Below are 21,812 nucleotides of genomic sequence, written 5' to 3'. Positions count from 1 at the left end.
AAATATTTTATTGTAATCATCTTTTAATGTTTGAAAATTTTTTTTAGGATTGGCAGCCACCATTTGTAGTGGATGTTGACAACTTTAGATTTACACCAAGAGTTCAAAGATTGAATGAATTAGAGGTAAGTTTTATTAATATAATTTATCGTTTTATGCTTTAATTAAGTGTAATAAATCCTTGCCAAAATGTTATGTGGAATATGTTAAAGGGAATTTTCTAGAACCTGTTTTTAGATCTTGCTGTGGAAATTACTACTCACTAAACCTTATATTTCAGTTTACCTGTGCACTTCAGATTAGATTATTTTNTTATATTTTTATTTATTTATTATTATGTTTTAAATATTAATTTTAAGTTTTTGTTTCCTTAAACAAGTATTGTTATTTCCCTTGTATTTATATTTTGTGATACTCTAAACTTTAAAGATTTCTGATTTCTAATTTTTTATTTTGTGTAATCACAAGTAAAATATCAAATGAACGTAAATGCACACATTATCCAACAAAAATTATTGGCATTTTAAACTTTTAAGGAAAATCTTGTAAAATTGACAACATAATTTTTTTTATGTAAAGCAGCTAACTTTGAATATACCAACTATTTTCGTTAAATCAAAAACAATGTGTTATGAGCTGTATGTATGATCTCTCTACATAAATTTGATTTAAACCTATTTTATATATTCAATTCTTATTACTCCAGGAAAGAAATCATTTGCAGTTTTTTTTTCTGTATATAGAAAAAAAAATAGCTGTTTATATGGCACTATGTTTTAAAGTTAATTAACATTGATAAACAGAGTTTTATTTTATTAAATTGAATTAAGAATATAAAAATATATAAATTTTTAAAATGTAAAAACAAAAAATTTGTTATTGTTATATGTCAGCTGTTTTTTTAATTAATAATGTAAGAAGTTTATATATAATCTTCCTATGATATATTATTACAGATATTTAAAATCTTATTAAACCGCTTATTGTTTATGTAGACCTATACATACATATATAAAGCAATGAGGTTAACAGGATTTTGAATATCTGTTCATACATATATTTTTAGATTCAAAATATAGACTGATATCAGTATATTCAGATGTGACAATGAAGAAAAATTTGATTGTATCTATTTATGTTTATCAACTGATTTAGTCTTGTATTTTTAGTATAATTTACTTTAGCTTTTTCTCTTCATCCTCTTTTCTGCAATTTTACTTTAACAAGCAGATTTCACTAGCTACCTTCTGATTCTTATCCTATTGGTTTAACTGTTTTTGATCAATTACTTTGTATTCATGATATAGGAAGCTGTTTACTTTATTCATATAAATAATTATAGCCTAATTTTTTTTCTTCTGATTTAAACTTATGCATTAAAGATGATGATGTATACAAAATTATTAAATATGAGAATTTAAATAGTATTTGAATAATTGAATGAAACCATTTGGTTAAAAAATTTACTCAATAGTTCTTATCTTTTTTAATTTGTGAAAGCCAAATGCTTTTAAATTTAAGTAAAGAAAAAAGTGCTATGCCAGTTTAAAAATCAGCTTTAAAAAATCATTATTTTTTTTTTATTTAACTGATAGACTGTCATCTTTTCCTTTTGTTATTTCTATATTTATAACTGAATGGAAAATGTGAAAGACTCAAAAATGTGTTATTAATTAATTCACTTATTAAGGAATCTATTCAAATATTCAATTCAAATTGCTTTCTTGGAATGAAAACTTTTTAGAAATACAATTTTTATTCTGAGAACAGCATTTTTAAATGAATTTTTTAATAAAATGAAACTTAGCTTGTTATTCAAAACAAATCAAATTACTACAAAAAATATTTTCTCAGCTTATGATTTCAAAACTTCAAGAAGATCAGAAATTTTTATTTAAAGTATTTTCAAAATCTCCTTTCATTTTTAGCAATATAAACTACAAAATTATGTGTGTGTTTTCCAGAATTCTAAATTCTGGAGAACAAATATTTTATTACAATAGAAGCATGCTCAGTTTATAATATTTTAGTATATTTTTTAAATTTGTACACAATTTTTTCACTTTAAAACTATTTCATGCAATTTTACAATAAATCGTGAAACCTATTTATAATAATAATGTAACATTAAAACTGCTCTGTATATCTTTCCACACATCTTATTGGTGTGGTCTTATTTATTTTCTCCCAGATTATTGATTTATATATATATATATATAATCTCATCCATAAGAAATAATCAATAAGAAATAATCATTTATATATATATATATATATATAAATGATTATTTCTTATGGATGAGATTATATATATATATATAAATCAATAATCTGGGAGAAAATAAATAAGACCACACCAATAAGATGTGTGGAAAGATATACAGAGCAGTTTTAATGTTACATTATTATTATAAATAGGTTTCACGATTTATTGTAAAATTGCATGAAATAGTTTTAAAGTGAAAAAATTGTGTACAAATTTAAAAAATATACTAAAATATTATAAACTGAGCATGCTTCTATTGTAATAAAATATTTGTTCTCCAGAATTTAGAATTCTGGAAAACACACACATAATTTTGTAGTTTATATTGCTAAAAATGAAAGGAGATTTTGAAAATACTTTAAATAAAAATTTCTGATCTTCTTGAAGTTTTGAAATCATAAGCTGAGAAAATATTTTTTGTAGTAATTTGATTTGTTTTGAATAACAAGCTAAGTTTCATTTTATTAAAAAATTCATTTAAAAATGCTGTTCTCAGAATAAAAATTGTATTTCTAAAAAGTTTTCATTCCAAGAAAGCAATTTGAATTGAATATTTGAATAGATTCCTTAATAAGTGAATTAATTAATAACACATTTTTGAGTCTTTCACATTTTCCATTCAGTTATAAATATAGAAATAACAAAAGGAAAAGATGACAGTCTATCAGTTAAATAAAAAAAAAATAATGATTTTTTAAAGCTGATTTTTAAACTGGCATAGCACTTTTTTCTTTACTTAAATTTAAAAGCATTTGGCTTTCACAAATTAAAAAAGATAAGAACTATTGAGTAAATTTTTTAACCAAATGGTTTCATTCAATTATTCAAATACTATTTAAATTCTCATATTTAATAATTTTGTATACATCATCATCTTTAATGCATAAGTTTAAATCAGAAGAAAAAAAATTAGGCTATAATTATTTATATGAATAAAGTAAACAGCTTCCTATATCATGAATACAAAGTAATTGATCAAAAACAGTTAAACCAATAGGATAAGAATCAGAAGGTAGCTAGTGAAATCTGCTTGTTAAAGTAAAATTGCAGAAAAGAGGATGAAGAGAAAAAGCTAAAGTAAATTATACTAAAAATACAAGACTAAATCAGTTGATAAACATAAATAGATACAATCAAATTTTTCTTCATTGTCACATCTGAATATACTGATATCAGTCTATATTTTGAATCTAAAAATATATGTATGAACAGATATTCAAAATCCTGTTAACCTCATTGCTTTATATATGTATGTATAGGTCTACATAAACAATAAGCGGTTTAATAAGATTTTAAATATCTGTAATAATATATCATAGGAAGATTATATATAAACTTCTTACATTATTAATTAAAAAAACAGCTGACATATAACAATAACAAATTTTTTGTTTTTACATTTTAAAAATTTATATATTTTTATATTCTTAATTCAATTTAATAAAATAAAACTCTGTTTATCAATGTTAATTAACTTTAAAACATAGTGCCATATAAACAGCTATTTTTTTTTCTATATACAGAAAAAAAAACTGCAAATGATTTCTTTCCTGGAGTAATAAGAATTGAATATATAAAATAGGTTTAAATCAAATTTATGTAGAGAGATCATACATACAGCTCATAACACATTGTTTTTGATTTAACGAAAATAGTTGGTATATTCAAAGTTAGCTGCTTTACATAAAAAAAATTATGTTGTCAATTTTACAAGATTTTCCTTAAAAGTTTAAAATGCCAATAATTTTTGTTGGATAATGTGTGCATTTACGTTCATTTGATATTTTACTTGTGATTACACAAAATAAAAAATTAGAAATCAGAAATCTTTAAAGTTTAGAGTATCACAAAATATAAATACAAGGGAAATAACAATACTTGTTTAAGGAAACAAAAACTTAAAATTAATATTTAAAACATAATAATAAATAAATAAAAATATAAAGAAAAATGATTTTTTAGAATGTTATTTCACTCTTAAAACTGAATTATGATGTCTGAAAATACTTAGGAACATATTTACTATGCCAAACAATTGCCAGATTCAATTGGGCTACTTAAAAGCTATTATTTTTAATAGCAGTTAAGTAGCGATAGTATATATGGATTATAGGATTTTGGCACTAAAGGCATCCCCAGTCAATGCCTTAAGTAACTGAAGATGGTTACATCTAAATTAAATATGTCTGGAAAGAAAGATCAGACAGAGTTCCAGGTTCCATAACTGCAATACATACACACTGTAAATGGAAGTTAAAAGTTCAAGTTCCAATCCGGACTAATTCTTTTCTTTCAGCATATTCTAAATTATTTATTAAGTATTAATTTAATTATAATTATTAAATTTAATATGAGAAGGCACCTAATGCCTACTTCTAGTACAGTAGAACCTCGAAAACTCGGCACTCCGGATAACTCGGCCACACTTTGGCTGGGCAAAAAAATCCTTAGTTAATTCATTTTCATTATAGATAGCTTTATAAAAGTATAAAAGCTCTCATAAAGTATTTTTCTGAGGTCTGTCTTATCAGGTAAATTACTGTACACAGTGTATTCATTAATTTTCATTTTCATGTAGTAAAGGCTCTATGCCTTCATAAAGGANTTTTTTTTTTTTTTTTTTTTTTTTTTTTTTTTTTTTTTTTTTTTTTTTTTTTTTTTTTTTTTTTTTTTTTTTTTTTTTTTTTTTTTTTTTTTTTTTTTTTTTTTTTTTTTTTTTTTTTTTTTTTTTTTTTTTTTTTTTTTTTTTTTTTTTTTTTTTTTTTTTTTTTTTTTTTTTTTTTTTTTTTTTTTTTTTTTTTTTTTTTTTTTTTTTTTTTTTTTTTTTTTTTTTTTTTTTTTTTTTTTTTTTTTTTTTTTTTTTTTTTTTTTTTTTTTTTTTTTTTTTTTTTTTTTTTTTTTTTTTTTTTTTTTTTTTTTTTTTTTTTTTTTTTTTTTTTTTTTTTTTTTTTTTTTTTTTTTTTTTTTTTTTTTTTTTTTTTTTTTTTTTTTTTTTTTTTGCCTGAATCCTCTTTTCTAAGAAATATCAAATGCATTTTATTTATATTTTTCTTATATAACAGCTTTAATTTTTTTATTTTAAAGATGAAAATGTTATTTATAAACTTTATTGTTTAGAAACTTTATGAATGGCTAAAATTAAAAATTTAATATAAAATTGTAATGTAGAAATTTTGCTTCTGCATAAAAAGATATCATTTACATTGATAGTAAAAATTAATATTAGTTTCATTGATGAAATATTTATTCATATTAACCAAACTATATCTTCAATGTCATTTCTCAGAAAATAAATAAATATTTACAAGACTGCTACTAATTTTAAATAATGGAAATATTTTAATTATATTCTTTTAATGTTTGAAAATTTTTTTTAGGATTGGCAGCCACCATTTGTAGTGGATGTTGACAACTTTAGATTTACACCAAGAGTTCAAAGATTGAATGAATTAGAGGTAAGTTTTATTAATATAATTTATCGTTTTATGCTTTAATTAAGTGTAATAAATCCTTGCCAAAATGTTATGTGGAATATGTTAAAGGGAATTTTCTAGAACCTGTTTTTAGATCTTGCTGTGGAAATTACTACTCACTAAACCTTATATTTCAGTTTACCTGTGCACTTCAGATTAGATTATTTTCTTTATATTTTAATGAATTGTACAATTATTTAAACTACCACTATGTTATTCTGAAGAGATTTCTTTACAGACTAGTAAAGCTGATTGCTGTCATTGTAGTTATCTGTTCTGTACATATTTGGTTTGTCGGTATCGGGACATTCCAATTTTCAATGCTGACTCAGCGCTGATCTCAACGTTCATTAAAATTTGTTCCTTTTTTCAACATTGAGTTAGTGCTGTTGTCAGTGCTGACTCAACACACTCAGCGCTCAACAGATATGTTGACTGCTACTTTCCAATGAATTGTGGGTAATTGGTAAGACATTTGAATGGAATCCATCTTGCTGAGAATGGAATTAAGGGAACTAAGCACTTCGTACTCTAGTTGGAACATTGTTGATGACGTCAAATTGTTGACTTCAACACTCAACACTCGCGTTGAAAATTGGAATGTCCCGTATTGGATTTGATCAGTACTACAAAAACAAAAATGGCTGCCAGCATAATTCATGTACTTTGTGGATAGGATAATTTATGTATTACTTTATTTGAATTATGTATAATTCTGTTACTTGTTGTTATAGTATAATTGTTCTGTTATTTGTGCCCACCAGAGTCAAATGAATAAAATCATCGGACACTGGTATTTGGTTTGTACCTGACATTTGGTCTGTGTGGAGTTTTTGGAGTTTTTTCCAAGAGAACACCTACATAGGAGCCAATTTGTCATAGAAATTTGTGTTCTCATATGTTGTATTGCCTTATCTCATTAATCCAGTTCTGGTATTTGTTATCCCAAACAACAGAAGTATTGATAGTAATTGAAGCATTTTTTGCTTTGGTGAATGTTTTGATTTTTTATGTACTGTTATACTGTTGTGTGTTGGTGCAGAAAATATAACATATGCAAACATCATATGCAAAAGAGGTGAAATATGCACTAACATCTACAGGAAACTGGGCCTGAATAACATTATACCATATAATTCAATGGATCCTAGACACTTTAAATATGCCGCTTTCCGATCATGAATCAAACGAGCCTTTACTCATTGCACAAATATACTTGATACTTACAAGGAATTAGAGTACATTATACAAATAGCACAACAGAGTGGTTACCAAGAGAATCTTATAAAAAAAACTCATCACAACTTTTCAGATTAAAACTAACCAGTCTCCCGTAATTAACAATAAATGCATGACGGTAATCATATCATCCCTTCTTAAGAAAAATGATGAACGATATTGCAAACATCAATAATTTACGGATCTTATATCGCTGCAATCCTACAGTATACGAGTTACTGAGAAATGATAAAAAGAATGACAATCAGATCGCTACCTCCAGTATTTACTCCATACCAATCAAAGACAGTCGCTTTGATTCAGATAGTGTTTATATAGGTGCTACTTTAAGAAGATTGGAACAAAGAATCAAAGAACATAAATACTCTATTAGAAAGAACAACGATAGCACTGTTTTAGCATCTTACGCCAACCAGCAAGGAGTTGGGGTTATATGGGATCAAGCTTCCATTATTAGACCCATGTCTAACAAGCACTCCATCAAACATCTTGAAAAGCTTGAGATTTATAAAGCCCAAGGGAAAACTTCTTGTATCAATCATAGGGATGCCCACTCTCTATCTACAGCGTGGAAATCATTTTATGAAGATAAACTGTAATTTTTACGAGGCATTAATTTTTAATGTGATTCTGTCTAGCTTTTTATTTTATTTATTTATTTTTTATTCTTATATCTCTATCTTTTTGTATTCATTCCCTTAAGTGCACATCATTACAAATGCATGCGCAGTTATTATTTTTTTGTAATTTTAATTTAAGTTCTATTTCTTTAATGTTCTTTTTACTATATTATTTAACTGATGAAGATCGTTAAAGATGATCAAACTTTTTTATGATATTAAATTATTTGCTGGAATATTTAAAAAGGTGATAATTTTACTTAATTCTAGCTCCAGTACAAGTTAATATTTTTATTAAAGGAGATTTTATTATTGGATTTTACAAAATTTACCCACAATTTTGATTACATCCTTTCAAAAAAAAAANTTTTTTTTTTTTTTTTTTTTTTTTTTTTTTTTTTTTTTTTTTTTTTTTTTTTTTTTTTTTTTTTTTTTTTTTTTTTTTTTTTTTTTTTTTTTTTTTTTTTTTTTTTTTTTTTTTTTTTTTTTTTTTTTTTTTTTTTTTTTTTTTTTTTTTTTTTTTTTTTTTTTTTTTTTTTTTTTTTTTTTTTTTTTTTTTTTTTTTTTTTTTTTTTTTTTTTTTTTTTTTTTTTTTTTTTTTTTTTTTTTTTTTTTTTTTTTTTTTTTTTTTTTTTTTTTTTTTTTTTTTTTTTTTTTTTTTTTTTTTTTTTTTTTTTTTTTTTTTTTTTTTTTTTTTTTTTTTTTTTTTTTTTTTTTTTTTTTTTTTTTTTTTTTTTTTTTTTTTTTTTTTTTTTTTTTTTTTTTTTTTTTTTTTTTTTTTGCCTGAATCCTCTTTTCTAAGAAATATCAAATGCATTTTATTTATATTTTTCTTATATAACAGCTTTAATTTTTTTATTTTAAAGATGAAAATGTTATTTATAAACTTTATTGTTTAGAAACTTTATGAATGGCTAAAATTAAAAATTTAATATAAAATTGTAATGTAGAAATTTTGCTTCTGCATAAAAAGATATCATTTACATTGATAGTAAAAATTAATATTAGTTTCATTGATGAAATATTTATTCATATTAACCAAACTATATCTTCAATGTCATTTCTCAGAAAATAAATAAATATTTACAAGACTGCTACTAATTTTAAATAATGGAAATATTTTAATTATATTCTTTTAATGTTTGAAAATTTTTTTTAGGATTGGCAGCCACCATTTGTAGTGGATGTTGACAACTTTAGATTTACACCAAGAGTTCAAAGATTGAATGAATTAGAGGTAAGTTTTATTAATATAATTTATCGTTTTATGCTTTAATTAAGTGTAATAAATCCTTGCCAAAATGTTATGTGGAATATGTTAAAGGGAATTTTCTAGAACCTGTTTTTAGATCTTGCTGTGGAAATTACTACTCACTAAACCTTATATTTCAGTTTACCTGTGCACTTCAGATTAGATTATTTTCTTTATATTTTAATGAATTGTACAATTATTTAAACTACCACTATGTTATTCTGAAGAGATTTCTTTACAGACTAGTAAAGCTGATTGCTGTCATTGTAGTTATCTGTTCTGTACATATTTGGTTTGTCGGTATCGGGACATTCCAATTTTCAATGCTGACTCAGCGCTGATCTCAACGTTCATTAAAATTTGTTCCTTTTTTCAACATTGAGTTAGTGCTGTTGTCAGTGCTGACTCAACACACTCAGCGCTCAACAGATATGTTGACTGCTACTTTCCAATGAATTGTGGGTAATTGGTAAGACATTTGAATGGAATCCATCTTGCTGAGAATGGAATTAAGGGAACTAAGCACTTCGTACTCTAGTTGGAACATTGTTGATGACGTCAAATTGTTGACTTCAACACTCAACACTCGCGTTGAAAATTGGAATGTCCCGTATTGGATTTGATCAGTACTACAAAGAAGTTTATATATAATCTTCCTATGATATATTATTACAGATATTTAAAATCTTATTAAACCGCTTATTGTTTATGTAGACCTATACATACATATATAAAGCAATGAGGTTAACAGGATTTTGAATATCTGTTCATACATATATTTTTAGATTCAAAATATAGACTGATATCAGTATATTCAGATGTGACAATGAAGAAAAATTTGATTGTATCTATTTATGTTTATCAACTGATTTAGTCTTGTATTTTTAGTATAATTTACTTTAGCTTTTTCTCTTCATCCTCTTTTCTGCAATTTTACTTTAACAAGCAGATTTCACTAGCTACCTTCTGATTCTTATCCTATTGGTTTAACTGTTTTTGATCAATTACTTTGTATTCATGATGTAGGAAGCTGTTTACTTTATTCATATAAATAATTATAGCCTAATTTTTTTTCTTCTGATTTAAACTTATGCATTAAAGATGATGATGTATACAAAATTATTAAATATGAGAATTTAAATAGTATTTGAATAATTGAATGAAACCATTTGGTTAAAAAATTTACTCAATAGTTCTTATCTTTTTTAATTTGTGAAAGCCAAATGCTTTTAAATTTAAGTAAAGAAAAAAGTGCTATGCCAGTTTAAAAATCAGCTTTAAAAAATCATTATTTTTTTTTTATTTAACTGATAGACTGTCATCTTTTCCTTTTGTTATTTCTATATTTATAACTGAATGGAAAATGTGAAAGACTCAAAAATGTGTTATTAATTAATTCACTTATTAAGGAATCTATTCAAATATTCAATTCAAATTGCTTTCTTGGAATGAAAACTTTTTAGAAATACAATTTTTATTCTGAGAACAGCATTTTTAAATGAATTTTTTAATAAAATGAAACTTAGCTTGTTATTCAAAACAAATCAAATTACTACAAAAAATATTTTCTCAGCTTATGATTTCAAAACTTCAAGAAGATCAGAAATTTTTATTTAAAGTATTTTCAAAATCTCCTTTCATTTTTAGCAATATAAACTACAAAATTATGTGTGTGTTTTCCAGAATTCTAAATTCTGGAGAACAAATATTTTATTACAATAGAAGCATGCTCAGTTTATAATATTTTAGTATATTTTTTAAATTTGTACACAATTTTTTCACTTTAAAACTATTTCATGCAATTTTACAATAAATCGTGAAACCTATTTATAATAATAATGTAACATTAAAACTGCTCTGTATATCTTTCCACACATCTTATTGGTGTGGTCTTATTTATTTTCTCCCAGATTATTGATTTATATATATATATATATAATCTCATCCATAAGAAATAATCAATAAGAAATAATCATTTATATATATATATATATATATAAATGATTATTTCTTAGTTCTTAAACTTNTGTACGAGTCACTTAGATTTTACAAATACATGTGCCGGGCTGTGAACGGCTCACATATTTGTAAAATCTAAGTGACTTGTACAACATGGAATTCATATAAAACGGAATTATCAACAGTGTTATAGGGGGTCGACTGTATAGTCAGAACTTGAAAACAACAAATAAAATCTACTTAAACAGTTATTTTTTGAATATTTTGTTGTCTTAAAATTGAATAAATGATAGGCAGTTGTCTCTCATTAGAGAGCTTTCTAATGAGAGACCTCTCATTTTCTTAAGTTCTGTATTGTTTGTTCAGTTTAAAAAGAAATTAATTTTTAAGATAATTTTCCCAAATTTTTAAATTTAGGTGTTTTAATAGCATTAAATTTGTAATATTTATAGTGGTTTTTTTTTTTTCTAAAATTTTGTTCAATTAAAATAATAATTGGTGTGTTTTTGAAAAAAAACATAATATATAAATATTATTAAGTCGTGCTACTAGGAGCATTATATACGTGCACAAAATTTTATTTCAGATATTATTAGATTACTAAATAAGAATTTAGTGTTTAAGAATATTTTTTGTTTTTGCTTTCAGAAATTGAAAGATATGGTTTAGTGTTTTAAATGTAGCCTAGAATAGAACTTACATCCATCCATGTATGATACAGATTAATTAAATATTAATCAATCAAAATAGGTCAGGATTTAAAAACAGTGGGGAGTATAGTTAAACACTTGGTATCATTTCTTGTGAATGTACAGGGTGGTTATAATTAAACTGATGCTATTCAGACTCCTTTGATTTTGATGAAACTTGGTATATACGTTATAGAGACCAGCAGTTGCCAAGATGACAAGAAAATTTTGGTGGTCCATGCAGAAATTTGGACACTGATCATTGCATGGTTATGTAAAGCATTACAGAAGAAATGCAAAATGCTTGGTTGCTTTTTTCTCACTCATTGGGGGGATTTTTATTCGAATCTAAAACTAAACATGAAATGACTGTTATCAATAAATAATCAACAATAAACAATGTAGTGAGTGCAGTTGTTGTCTTTTGTGGAAAAGAGTCAAGAATCCATAAACATATTTCAAACAAGCAGCAACAAACTTCACACTAATTTGTTATAATTAAACAAGTGAATTTCATATTAATAAAGTAAAGAACTTTTATGATCATTGTATAAAATTTCTATTGATGTTTGTATCATTCAAAAAATTTATGATAGAGGGGAAGAGTTTTCTGCAATAAAAAAAATCACTGCCAGATGATGCTTATCGTAAAATCCTTATACAAAGTAGGCAGACCTTTTAAAAAGGACTGCATTCAAAGCCCAAAGCCAGAAAATCATTTTGTATGCCTTTTGTTATCATTAATCATGCCCTTACAGAAGAAAGACTGAGCTTTGCTGGTAAAACTGTTTTATCAGAATGGCAGCAATAGCTTAGTCATATTTGAGAAACACTGCTAATTAAGGGTTAATTAAAATGGCAACATAAAAATTACAAGATAGTTAGTTAATATTTAACTAGTGTTTTTTATGTATTTATTAATAAAATAGATCTTGTTTTTAATTACTAATATTTTTTATTAAATTAAATACCATCTACATATACTCTACTTACCCCAAAAATTTTTAAAAATAAATAAAGACATAATGTTGATGATGATGTGACTAGACATAAAGATAATGTAACTTAATAAACATATGCATAAAGTTAAGTATATTGCAAATAGAAGAAAGCTATATTTTAACTAGTTAAAAATTGAAATTGATGAAATTATTCTGTTAATTTTATGGTAGCAATGTGGAGTTGAAATTTTTTGAATGCATTCCTGACAATAATTACTACGAGGGATGATATTGATTTGATATATAAAAGTGCCATTTTTCTTGATCTTAATATAACTGGAAAAATTTCATTTTTGATACCAACATGATCCATTTTGATATTCAATGCATCTGGTTTCAATTAAAGAAAAATAAATGTTTAAAATATTTTCCTATTTCTTATTACATAGTAAGGAGTTTTTGTAATCTGTTAAAGTCTACTTTTGAATTTTCTTTACAAATTTCTTTAGTTAGAAAATCAATTGATAATTTTTTTTCTCTAATTAATGTGTGTATGTGCAATTCAATTTTTTACTTTTATTCCTTTAAGATATGTTTCATAAAATTCCTTTCATTCAAGGTATTTTAAAAATTTTTACTACATATAGTTTATTACCATATTTCCTTGAATTGGCACAGGGACTTGATTAGACACCTACCTTGAATGACTGCTTAGGATTTTGATCAATGAAAATGAATAAGTAACTATCTCAAATAAGTGGTGGGTGTTTAATTTTAATCACATTCAAATAAAAAGTTTGCAAAATTTTGCAGATTTTCACATTACCAATATTGAATGTTTCATTTCAGGTTATGGTAAACTACAACATTGATGAGAACACATTTTCAGAAAAATTCATGTAAAATATGATATTGCACAGTTCTCATGTATGATGATATTTTCATATCAATGATATGATGTCGTATAAAAATGGTTGTCTTTTACTGGTATTTTCCAGTAGTATTTATTGTTGTGATTAGTTAGACTATTGAGAAAATCACACAGTAAGTTGAAGAAAATAATTGTTCAACAAATGGTGGAATATCAGCACCGTAGTAATGTAACACCAACTCGTATTTCTAAACCTTTTACCGGTGCATGTATTATCTCACTCTATAACAGTTACAAACATTTTCAAGCCGTTACGGTTCTTCTTCAGGTACCGATCCCCTAATGGAATGCAGTTCAACAATGCTACGAAATACGATCCGAAACGATGTCCCGAATTGTATTTCATAGCATCGTTGAACTGCATTCCATTAGGGAATCGGTACCTGAAGAAGAACCATAATGGTTCTTCTTCAGGTACCGACAGGAAACGTTTGTAACTGTTATAGAGTGAGATAATACGCGCACCGGTAAAAGGTTTAGAGATACGAGTTGGTGTGAAAATAATTGTTTTTTGTTGTTAATTTATGGTAGTAATTAAAAATAATAAAAATATACTGGCTAGTAATTGCTTTTATAATTTAGCAATAGGGTGATTGAAGTTTTTTTTTTTTTTTTGATTAAAATCTTTTTGCTTTGACAAACTGTGTTACCATACTGATACAAAATGAATTACAGTAGTTAGAATAATCAATGTGTAAAAATTAAGTGCTGGATCTTGAATAGTTGAATAAGCATTGATGATTTTGACTTTTTGAAATAAATAAGGACTTGAGAAAATATGGTATTTGTATTTTGTGTCCCTATATCCCAGTAAGTTGTACATGCAGTAGTTTGTGAAGGCATAGTAGTTGTATACATTTATCTCCACTTTCAATAAATATTAAACTCCTAGTGTTACGAATTTCTGAATCTGATTCTTCATAATTTTAAAACCTAAGACTACATAAATTAAGTATAACAACAATAATGAAAAATTAGCTCTTAAATTTTGACTACAATACAATTTTAAGGTATTCCAAACAAAATTATAGCATTTTTTGTTGTAAATATTTGTCATTCTGTAAATATATTATAGGTCAGGAATTATCATTTTACATAAAATAGAAATTTGTTAATCCAGCACATGATAATCTTGAATATTTAGTAAACTGGCACCTCTGACAAATAGCTATAATCCAGAAATGCCCAATAATAATCTGGCATGCTAGTATTCCACAAATTGGAATTCTTAGATGCATGGCCTGCTGGACCAACTAGAAATATTGTACATGTTTATAAAATATTATATTGACATTTATTATGTGTTGATTTTGTGTAATAATGTGTTCATTAATATTTTTGTAAATTTTTCTGTCTTAACACCGTATAATCATGTAATATATCTTTGTCAGACTGATAAAAAATCATATACAGTATAAACAAATTGGAGGCATACAGCAGATGTGATGTACTGGTATAAAATGTACAGATTGTCTGCATGTTCAGATTGCATATAACTTACTGAATTTTGTGAAGATACAAAATCATCTGGTTATCTGTCATTATCAATAGATAATCCAACACCACTTTGTTTTATTGTTTTATTGAACTCAAAAATAGAAAAAGAAAATTTATTTGCGATAAATTATTATTTTTCGATGGCAGAACGTTAAAACAAATAGATCTATAAATGACAATATATTTCTTTGTATTATTGTTAAACAATATAAATAATTCGTTCTACAGTACAGTACATACATGTAATTATGTAAATAACAACATATATTATTAGGTCTAAATATTATAACATTTTATTTTTCAAATTTTTAAATAAATATATAAACAATTTTAAGTGAAAATTTAAATTCTTAAATTTATTATTTTAAAACAAAGTTTTAGTTATTATATATAATATAATAAATATACTTGCGTGTTTTATTTGTTCAAGCGTATATTCTTGTTCTAAATGTCAAATCTAAAAGTGTACAATAATCTTGTTCTATGAGTTTTTCGCCACTGATGTCGTGCCCTGTAGACATAGTTTCCACACTATTGCTCTTCTTGATAGACGAATAGATGTGGTTTTAATTATGGTACTACAAATAGATAGGAAGAGCACCAAACTCTAATACATCTTCTTTCCACGGCATACTTTAAATAGTTTGTATTATACAAAGCATCTTTCATTCTATTGTATCTACGGAAACTTTGGGAATGTTTCGCGTGGAATTTAGTATTTAACAAGTTGAAAACAATCTTTAATTAATTGCTTTTATTTTAAATAGAGAATAAGAAGTCTTAATTTTATCATTATTAAGATACAATATGTTTTAATTATTTGTAATTGCCATTTTAAAAATTCGTACTTATAGTAATGATATTAAATAAAATTAAAAAAAAAAAACTAAATTTGTGTAAATAAATGAATTTAAAATTAAAAAATATAGCGATTCTAAAGAGTTAGCTTATTGAAATTTGCTTCGGAATGTAATATATCCGTATGTTTAAGAATTATTTACAAAATTACTTCTGTAGTTGTTTATACAGTACTTTGATTTGCATTCTATTACTTTTTCTGTCATAGAGATTTAACAGTTTGCATTCTTGTCGTGGAATTTAGTTATAACTTGAAATTCAATCGAAGTAAGATAACATCGTTCTGATGAGTCAATATTTAATTAAAAACACTACATTTTTTTTNTTTTTTTTTTTTTTTTGATTAAAATCTTTTTGCTTTGACAAACTGTGTTACCATACTGATACAAAATGAATTACAGTAGTTAGAATAATCAATGTGTAAAAATTAAGTGCTGGATCTTGAATAGTTGAATAAGCATTGATGATTTTGACTTTTTGAAATAAATAAGGACTTGAGAAAATATGGTATTTGTATTTTGTGTCCCTATATCCCAGTAAGTTGTACATGCAGTAGTTTGTGAAGGCATAGTAGTTGTATACATTTATCTCCACTTTCAATAAATATTAAACTCCTAGTGTTACAAATTTCTGAATCTGATTCTTCATAATTTTAAAACCTAAGACTACATAAATTAAGTATAACAACAATAATGAAAAATTAGCTCTTAAATTTTGACTACAATACAATTTTAAGGTATTCCAAACAAAATTATAGCATTTTTTGTTGTAAATATTTGTCATTCTGTAAATATATTATAGGTCAGGAATTATCATTTTATATAAAATAGAAATTTGTTAATCCAGCACATGATAATCTTGAATATTTAGTAAACTGGCACCTCTGACAAATAGCTATAATCCAGAAATGCCCAATAATAATGTGGCATGCTAGTATTCCACAAATTGGAATTCTTAGATGCATGGCCTGCTGGACCAACTAGAAATATTGTACATGTTTATAAAATATTATATTGACATTTATTATGTGTTGATTTTGTGTAATAATGTGTTCATTAATATTTTTGTAAATTTTTCTGTCTTAACACAGTATAATCATGTAATATATCTTTGTCAGACTGATAAAAAAATCATATACAGTATAAACAAATTGGAGGCATACAGCAGATGTGATGTACTGGTATAAAATGTACAGATTGTCTGCATGTTCAGATTGCATATAACTTACTGAATTTTGTGAAGATACAAAATCATCTGGTTATCTGTCATTATCAATAGATAATCCAACACCACTTTGTTTTATTGTTTTATTGAACTCAAAAATAGAAAAAAAAAATTTATTTTCTATTTATATTTTTTATTTCAGTAATTTAAAATTAAAAATCCATCTTCGATATCTATAATAATTTTTTGTTTTTTAATGGATTATCAAGATTTATTATCTATAAATTTTATTGTGTAATACAATGAAAAATATTGAAATGTTTACATTTTAATAAATATTATTTTATATAGGCTACTACAAGAATAAAACTAAATTTTCTGGATAAAATTGCTAAGTTTTGGGAATTGCAGGTATGTACAAATAAATGTTTAATTTTTCTTAAATTTAATATATATTTTATTACTGAAAATTTATATTAATATTTTTCTTTTTGTTTATACATTTTATAAAATAAAATATAAATTCAGTGTTCAATTTATGTCAAACTTTAACTCTTTTCATTTTATACATTAATGAGAATTAAATGAAAGTGTGTAGATTTTTGTAAGACGATCATGATTTTTTCTTTTAAATTTAAAGTTGTGTGCAGATACAACAAGAATTTAGTAGTTCAGTGAAATTTACTGAAATATTATTTGGTTAATAAGATTGTAATTTGGAAATGTAAATGTGTCTTCATACATTTGCAACTTTGTTCATTAAATATTCCAATAAGCTTATACTCTGATAGTTTTAAAAGTCTACTAAATTTATATCCTGTAAATTTTGTCCATTGGCAGTTTAATATGTAACCTGATAAAACTTGTTACTCTTCCTGTTTAATGTTACTAAATATTTTTATTTCAAAATAACAAAATTTTTTGTAATAATTTTTTAATATCTATTTGATTTGTGTAATTATAATTGTTTTAATTAAACTAATTGAAAAAGATTAGCTTAGTAGTTTATTCTTTTTCAAGATAATATGCCGTATTATAACATTACAACAATTAATGGAGTTTTTTTTTTATTCTTGGAAAAATATTAAAAACTTAATATTTTCATTTAAGATATCCATTATTATTAATACTAAGTTTTAAAAATTACTACTATATATAATTTTACGTAATAAAAATAATAGGGTTTATCAGAAAATTAGAGGAGGACAATAAACATTTAAAACATTTGGAAAGATTATATGGGTTATTTTATGTTTCTCATTACTACTTACAACTTTTCTATGTTGTTCACTACTTAGATTATTATAATTGGGACCCTTCTTCATGTCTGAGATGCTGTATTAATAAATACTTTTCTTGATAAAAGTATACACTCAATACAACAGTGCAATACAAATTCATAAACAACATATCACTAAATTAGAACATGAGAGAGATATGTCTATCTTTTCCTCCAAAAGTTGTTATGTTCAGCTGGCTAGCATTTTTTTTTTTATTCACATGATGTTACTTAGTGGTGCAAAGTATAGTCATCTCATAAAAAATTGTATTTGAGCAAACACAATTTTGTGCTTTAATATTTGTTTGTTGAGTATGAACAAATTTGTACATTGGAAACATGTTTTATAACAGACGAAAAATATCAGTCACATTCAATAAGAGAATCTCTCATTAACATTTATTCATTTATTTATTTGGATGTTATATAAATACATTATCTTTTCAAGATAACAGAAATGTTTTTTTTTGAGTTAAAATTTCTTGTTTACACTTACATTTAAATTACTTTTTTTTTTAAAAACAGTAATTTAAAATTCTATCTTGAAAGTTTCTTGTTTTACTCTGTTAAAAAATTTCTTTTTATATTTATATATATAAATTATGTAACTAAATTTTAATACATTTGTTTTAGATGTTGTTTTAATTATATTTTCAGGGATCATCATTAAAAATCCCAAATGTGGAAAGGAAAGCATTGGATCTCTATACTTTACATAAAGTAAGAATTATTATGTCACAATATTAATTTGTAGAAATAAATTATGCCATAATTTAATGAGTAACTTATTATACTATAATTTTAAAACATAATAATTAATGTTAATTCAGTTTAACTTAAATTTTTAACATGTATTTTTTGAATCTTATTTATTAACAAAAAAGCATATACAGCATATTAATGGGCTAATTTTTATTAAAATAAATAAAATTCTGCTATAAGATTTGATTGCTCAGCTATGTAAGATTTTGAATTATGAATAGATTTGTCTTTTCATGATCATACTGTACTTTGATAAAGAACTAAGTCAGAAAGTGTACAGAAAATAACAATTTAAAAACGGTTTTTAGAAATAAAGCAACTATAAGCATATTACTATTTATGCATAGGCTTTTTCAAATTCCTTAGTTTTCATAAATTTGAGATATTGTAGATCCAAAATTTCCACATTTTCTAAAGGAATTTTCATATATGTTGTTGACTTCATAATTAATTTATAATGTGGGTATAAAAACCTGTTAAATATATTTGTCTATTACAATGACAAAAATTTTTATTATATATATTTCAAGTAGATATGTTATTCCATATGAATTTAAACTGATTGTATTTGCATAACATGTAGTTACTCTAACTTTAGGAAATCTGTTAATTTAGATAAAATTTATGATGAATTTTAAGTTAAATGTATAGATTTTCAGTAGATCAAAAAATATTTATTAGAAACAAAGTTGTGCTAATATCTAGGCATATGAGATACAGTTGTGTGCATAGAAAAATAGTCATATTTTTCAGAAATATACTATATTGATTAAACAGCAACATTTCTCAGATATTTTATCTATACAGGGTACATGGTAAAGTCTTTATAATAAATCACCAAACGATTGCCTTAATATCGGGCTATAATATGGCTAATTAAATGATTAGTATAAAGTAATTTGACATTAGAGGTAGATGTTAGGCGCCATCTCTTAAGTAAATTAATAATTATAATTAAATAAATTTAGAACCTTCTGGAATAAAAGAACTGGCCCAGGACGGGTCTTGAACCCGTAATCTCCGCTTGCCGTGCGGTGTGCTTGCCAGTTACGCCACCTGGACCCCGAGCGAGTATTCGCTTCCAGAAGTATATTAAAGTCTTTATACACTAATGTAACTGATGAATGCAGATAGCTACAGTTATAAATGTGATGTATAATTAAAATAAAGTGATTTATGTTCTACAAGCCTGTTTGCAATGCCCCTAGTAGTAAAACTTGGAAGTTAGTGCTCCTGTCTCAAAAATAATGCATAATATGGAAAAAAGTCAATTACAAGGGTGCAGAGTATGACTGATTTTCATACAAAAGGACATCCTGTGCACATGAATAGAAAGCACAAAATTGTAATTTGTTGGTATTTGATTTCCATCGATGGTATGTCAGTAATGCTGTCACAAATCATGAGAAGCGAAACTGCATGTTTAGATATAGACATTGTGAATTGTTCCAACAAATAAAAAGAAGCTCAGTCCTGGATACAAATGTGTGTCTGCTTTTCTCACAATTTGCTGCTCTGGCAGGTTGTCCAAGTGTTGCATTATCTCATTCCAACAATCCAATTCACTAAATATTTTTTTTACTTTTAACTATTCTGTGTTGCATCCTATTTCATCATATATACTATATAATATAGTAATTTATTTACAATTATTTAATTTTCTTAAATCACTGAAAGCACTTAGAATAAGATACTGATTAATATATCAGTGCAACTTGGACTAATAGAAAACTTTTATTTAAAAATAAATTTTAGTTTTTTCATTTTATATAGAGTACATGTGAATACTAAAGTAACACATTTAAAAATTTTGATAATATAGTGTGAAATAGTTTGATTTGAAAATGAAATATTTATTATATTCTTATTTATGCACAATATTAATTTGTAGAAATAAATTATGCCATAATTTAATGAGTAACTTATTATACTATAATTTTAAAACATAATAATTAATGTTAATTCAGTTTAACTTAAATTTTTAACATGTATTTTTTGAATCTTATTTATTAACAAAAAAGCATATACAGCATATTAATGGGCTAATTTTTATTAAAATAAATAAAATTCTGCTATAAGATTTGATTGCTCAGCTATGTAAGATTTTGAATTATGAATAGATTTGTCTTTTCATGATCATACTGTACTTTGATAAAGAACTAAGTCAGAAAGTGTACAGAAAATAACAATTTAAAAACGGTTTTTAGAAATAAAGCAACTATAAGCATATTACTATTTATGCATAGGCTTTTTCAAATTCCTTAGTTTTCATAAATTTGAGATATTGTAGATCCAAAATTTCCACATTTTCTAAAGGAATTTTCATATATGTTGTTGACTTCATAATTAATTTATAATGTGGGTATAAAAACCTGTTAAATATATTTGTCTATTACAATGACATAAATTTTTATTATATATATATTTCAAGTAGATATGTTATTCCATATGAATTTAAACTGATTGTATTTGCATAACATGTAGTTACTCTAACTTTAGGAAATCTGTTAATTTAGATAAAATTTATGATGAATTTTAAGTTAAATGTATAGATTTTCAGTAGATCAAAAAATATTTATTAGAAACAAAGTTGTGCTAATATCTAGGCATATGAGATACAGTTGTGTGCATAGAAAAATAGTCATATTTTTCAGAAATATACTATATTGATTAAACAGCAACATTTCTCAGATATTTTATCTATACAGGGTACATGGTAAAGTCTTTATAATAAATCACCAAACGATTGCCTTAATATCGGGCTATAATATGGCTAATTAAATGATTAGTATAAAGTAATTTGACATTAGAGGTAGATGTTAGGCGCCATCTCTTAAGTAAATTAATAATTATAATTAAATAAATTTAGAACCTTCTGGAAT

The 21,812-nt window shown here is 24.5% G+C and overlaps 1 protein-coding gene across 1 annotated transcript in view; it reads left to right on the top strand.

Moving 5' to 3' along the window:
* LOC111633283 (lysine-specific demethylase 5A-like) overlaps nt 1-21,812 on the top strand; it is a 121,782-nt gene that overhangs the window by 23,524 nt on the left and 76,446 nt on the right. Inside the window, exons 2-4 of the mRNA XM_023377820.1 lie at nt 48-125; nt 17,241-17,300; nt 18,826-18,888. Coding sequence (XP_023233588.1) covers nt 48-125; nt 17,241-17,300; nt 18,826-18,888 — 201 coding nt within the window. The remainder of the gene's footprint in view (nt 1-47; nt 126-17,240; nt 17,301-18,825; nt 18,889-21,812) is intronic.

Source organism: Centruroides sculpturatus, unplaced genomic scaffold, assembly GCF_000671375.1.
Source record: "Centruroides sculpturatus isolate CEXI.00-Female unplaced genomic scaffold, Cexi_2.0 scaffold579, whole genome shotgun sequence".
NCBI classification, from domain to species: Eukaryota; Metazoa; Arthropoda; class Arachnida; order Scorpiones; family Buthidae; genus Centruroides; species Centruroides sculpturatus.
Note: the sequence above shows the minus strand (reverse complement) of the source record. Positions and strands in the feature narration are given on the sequence as shown.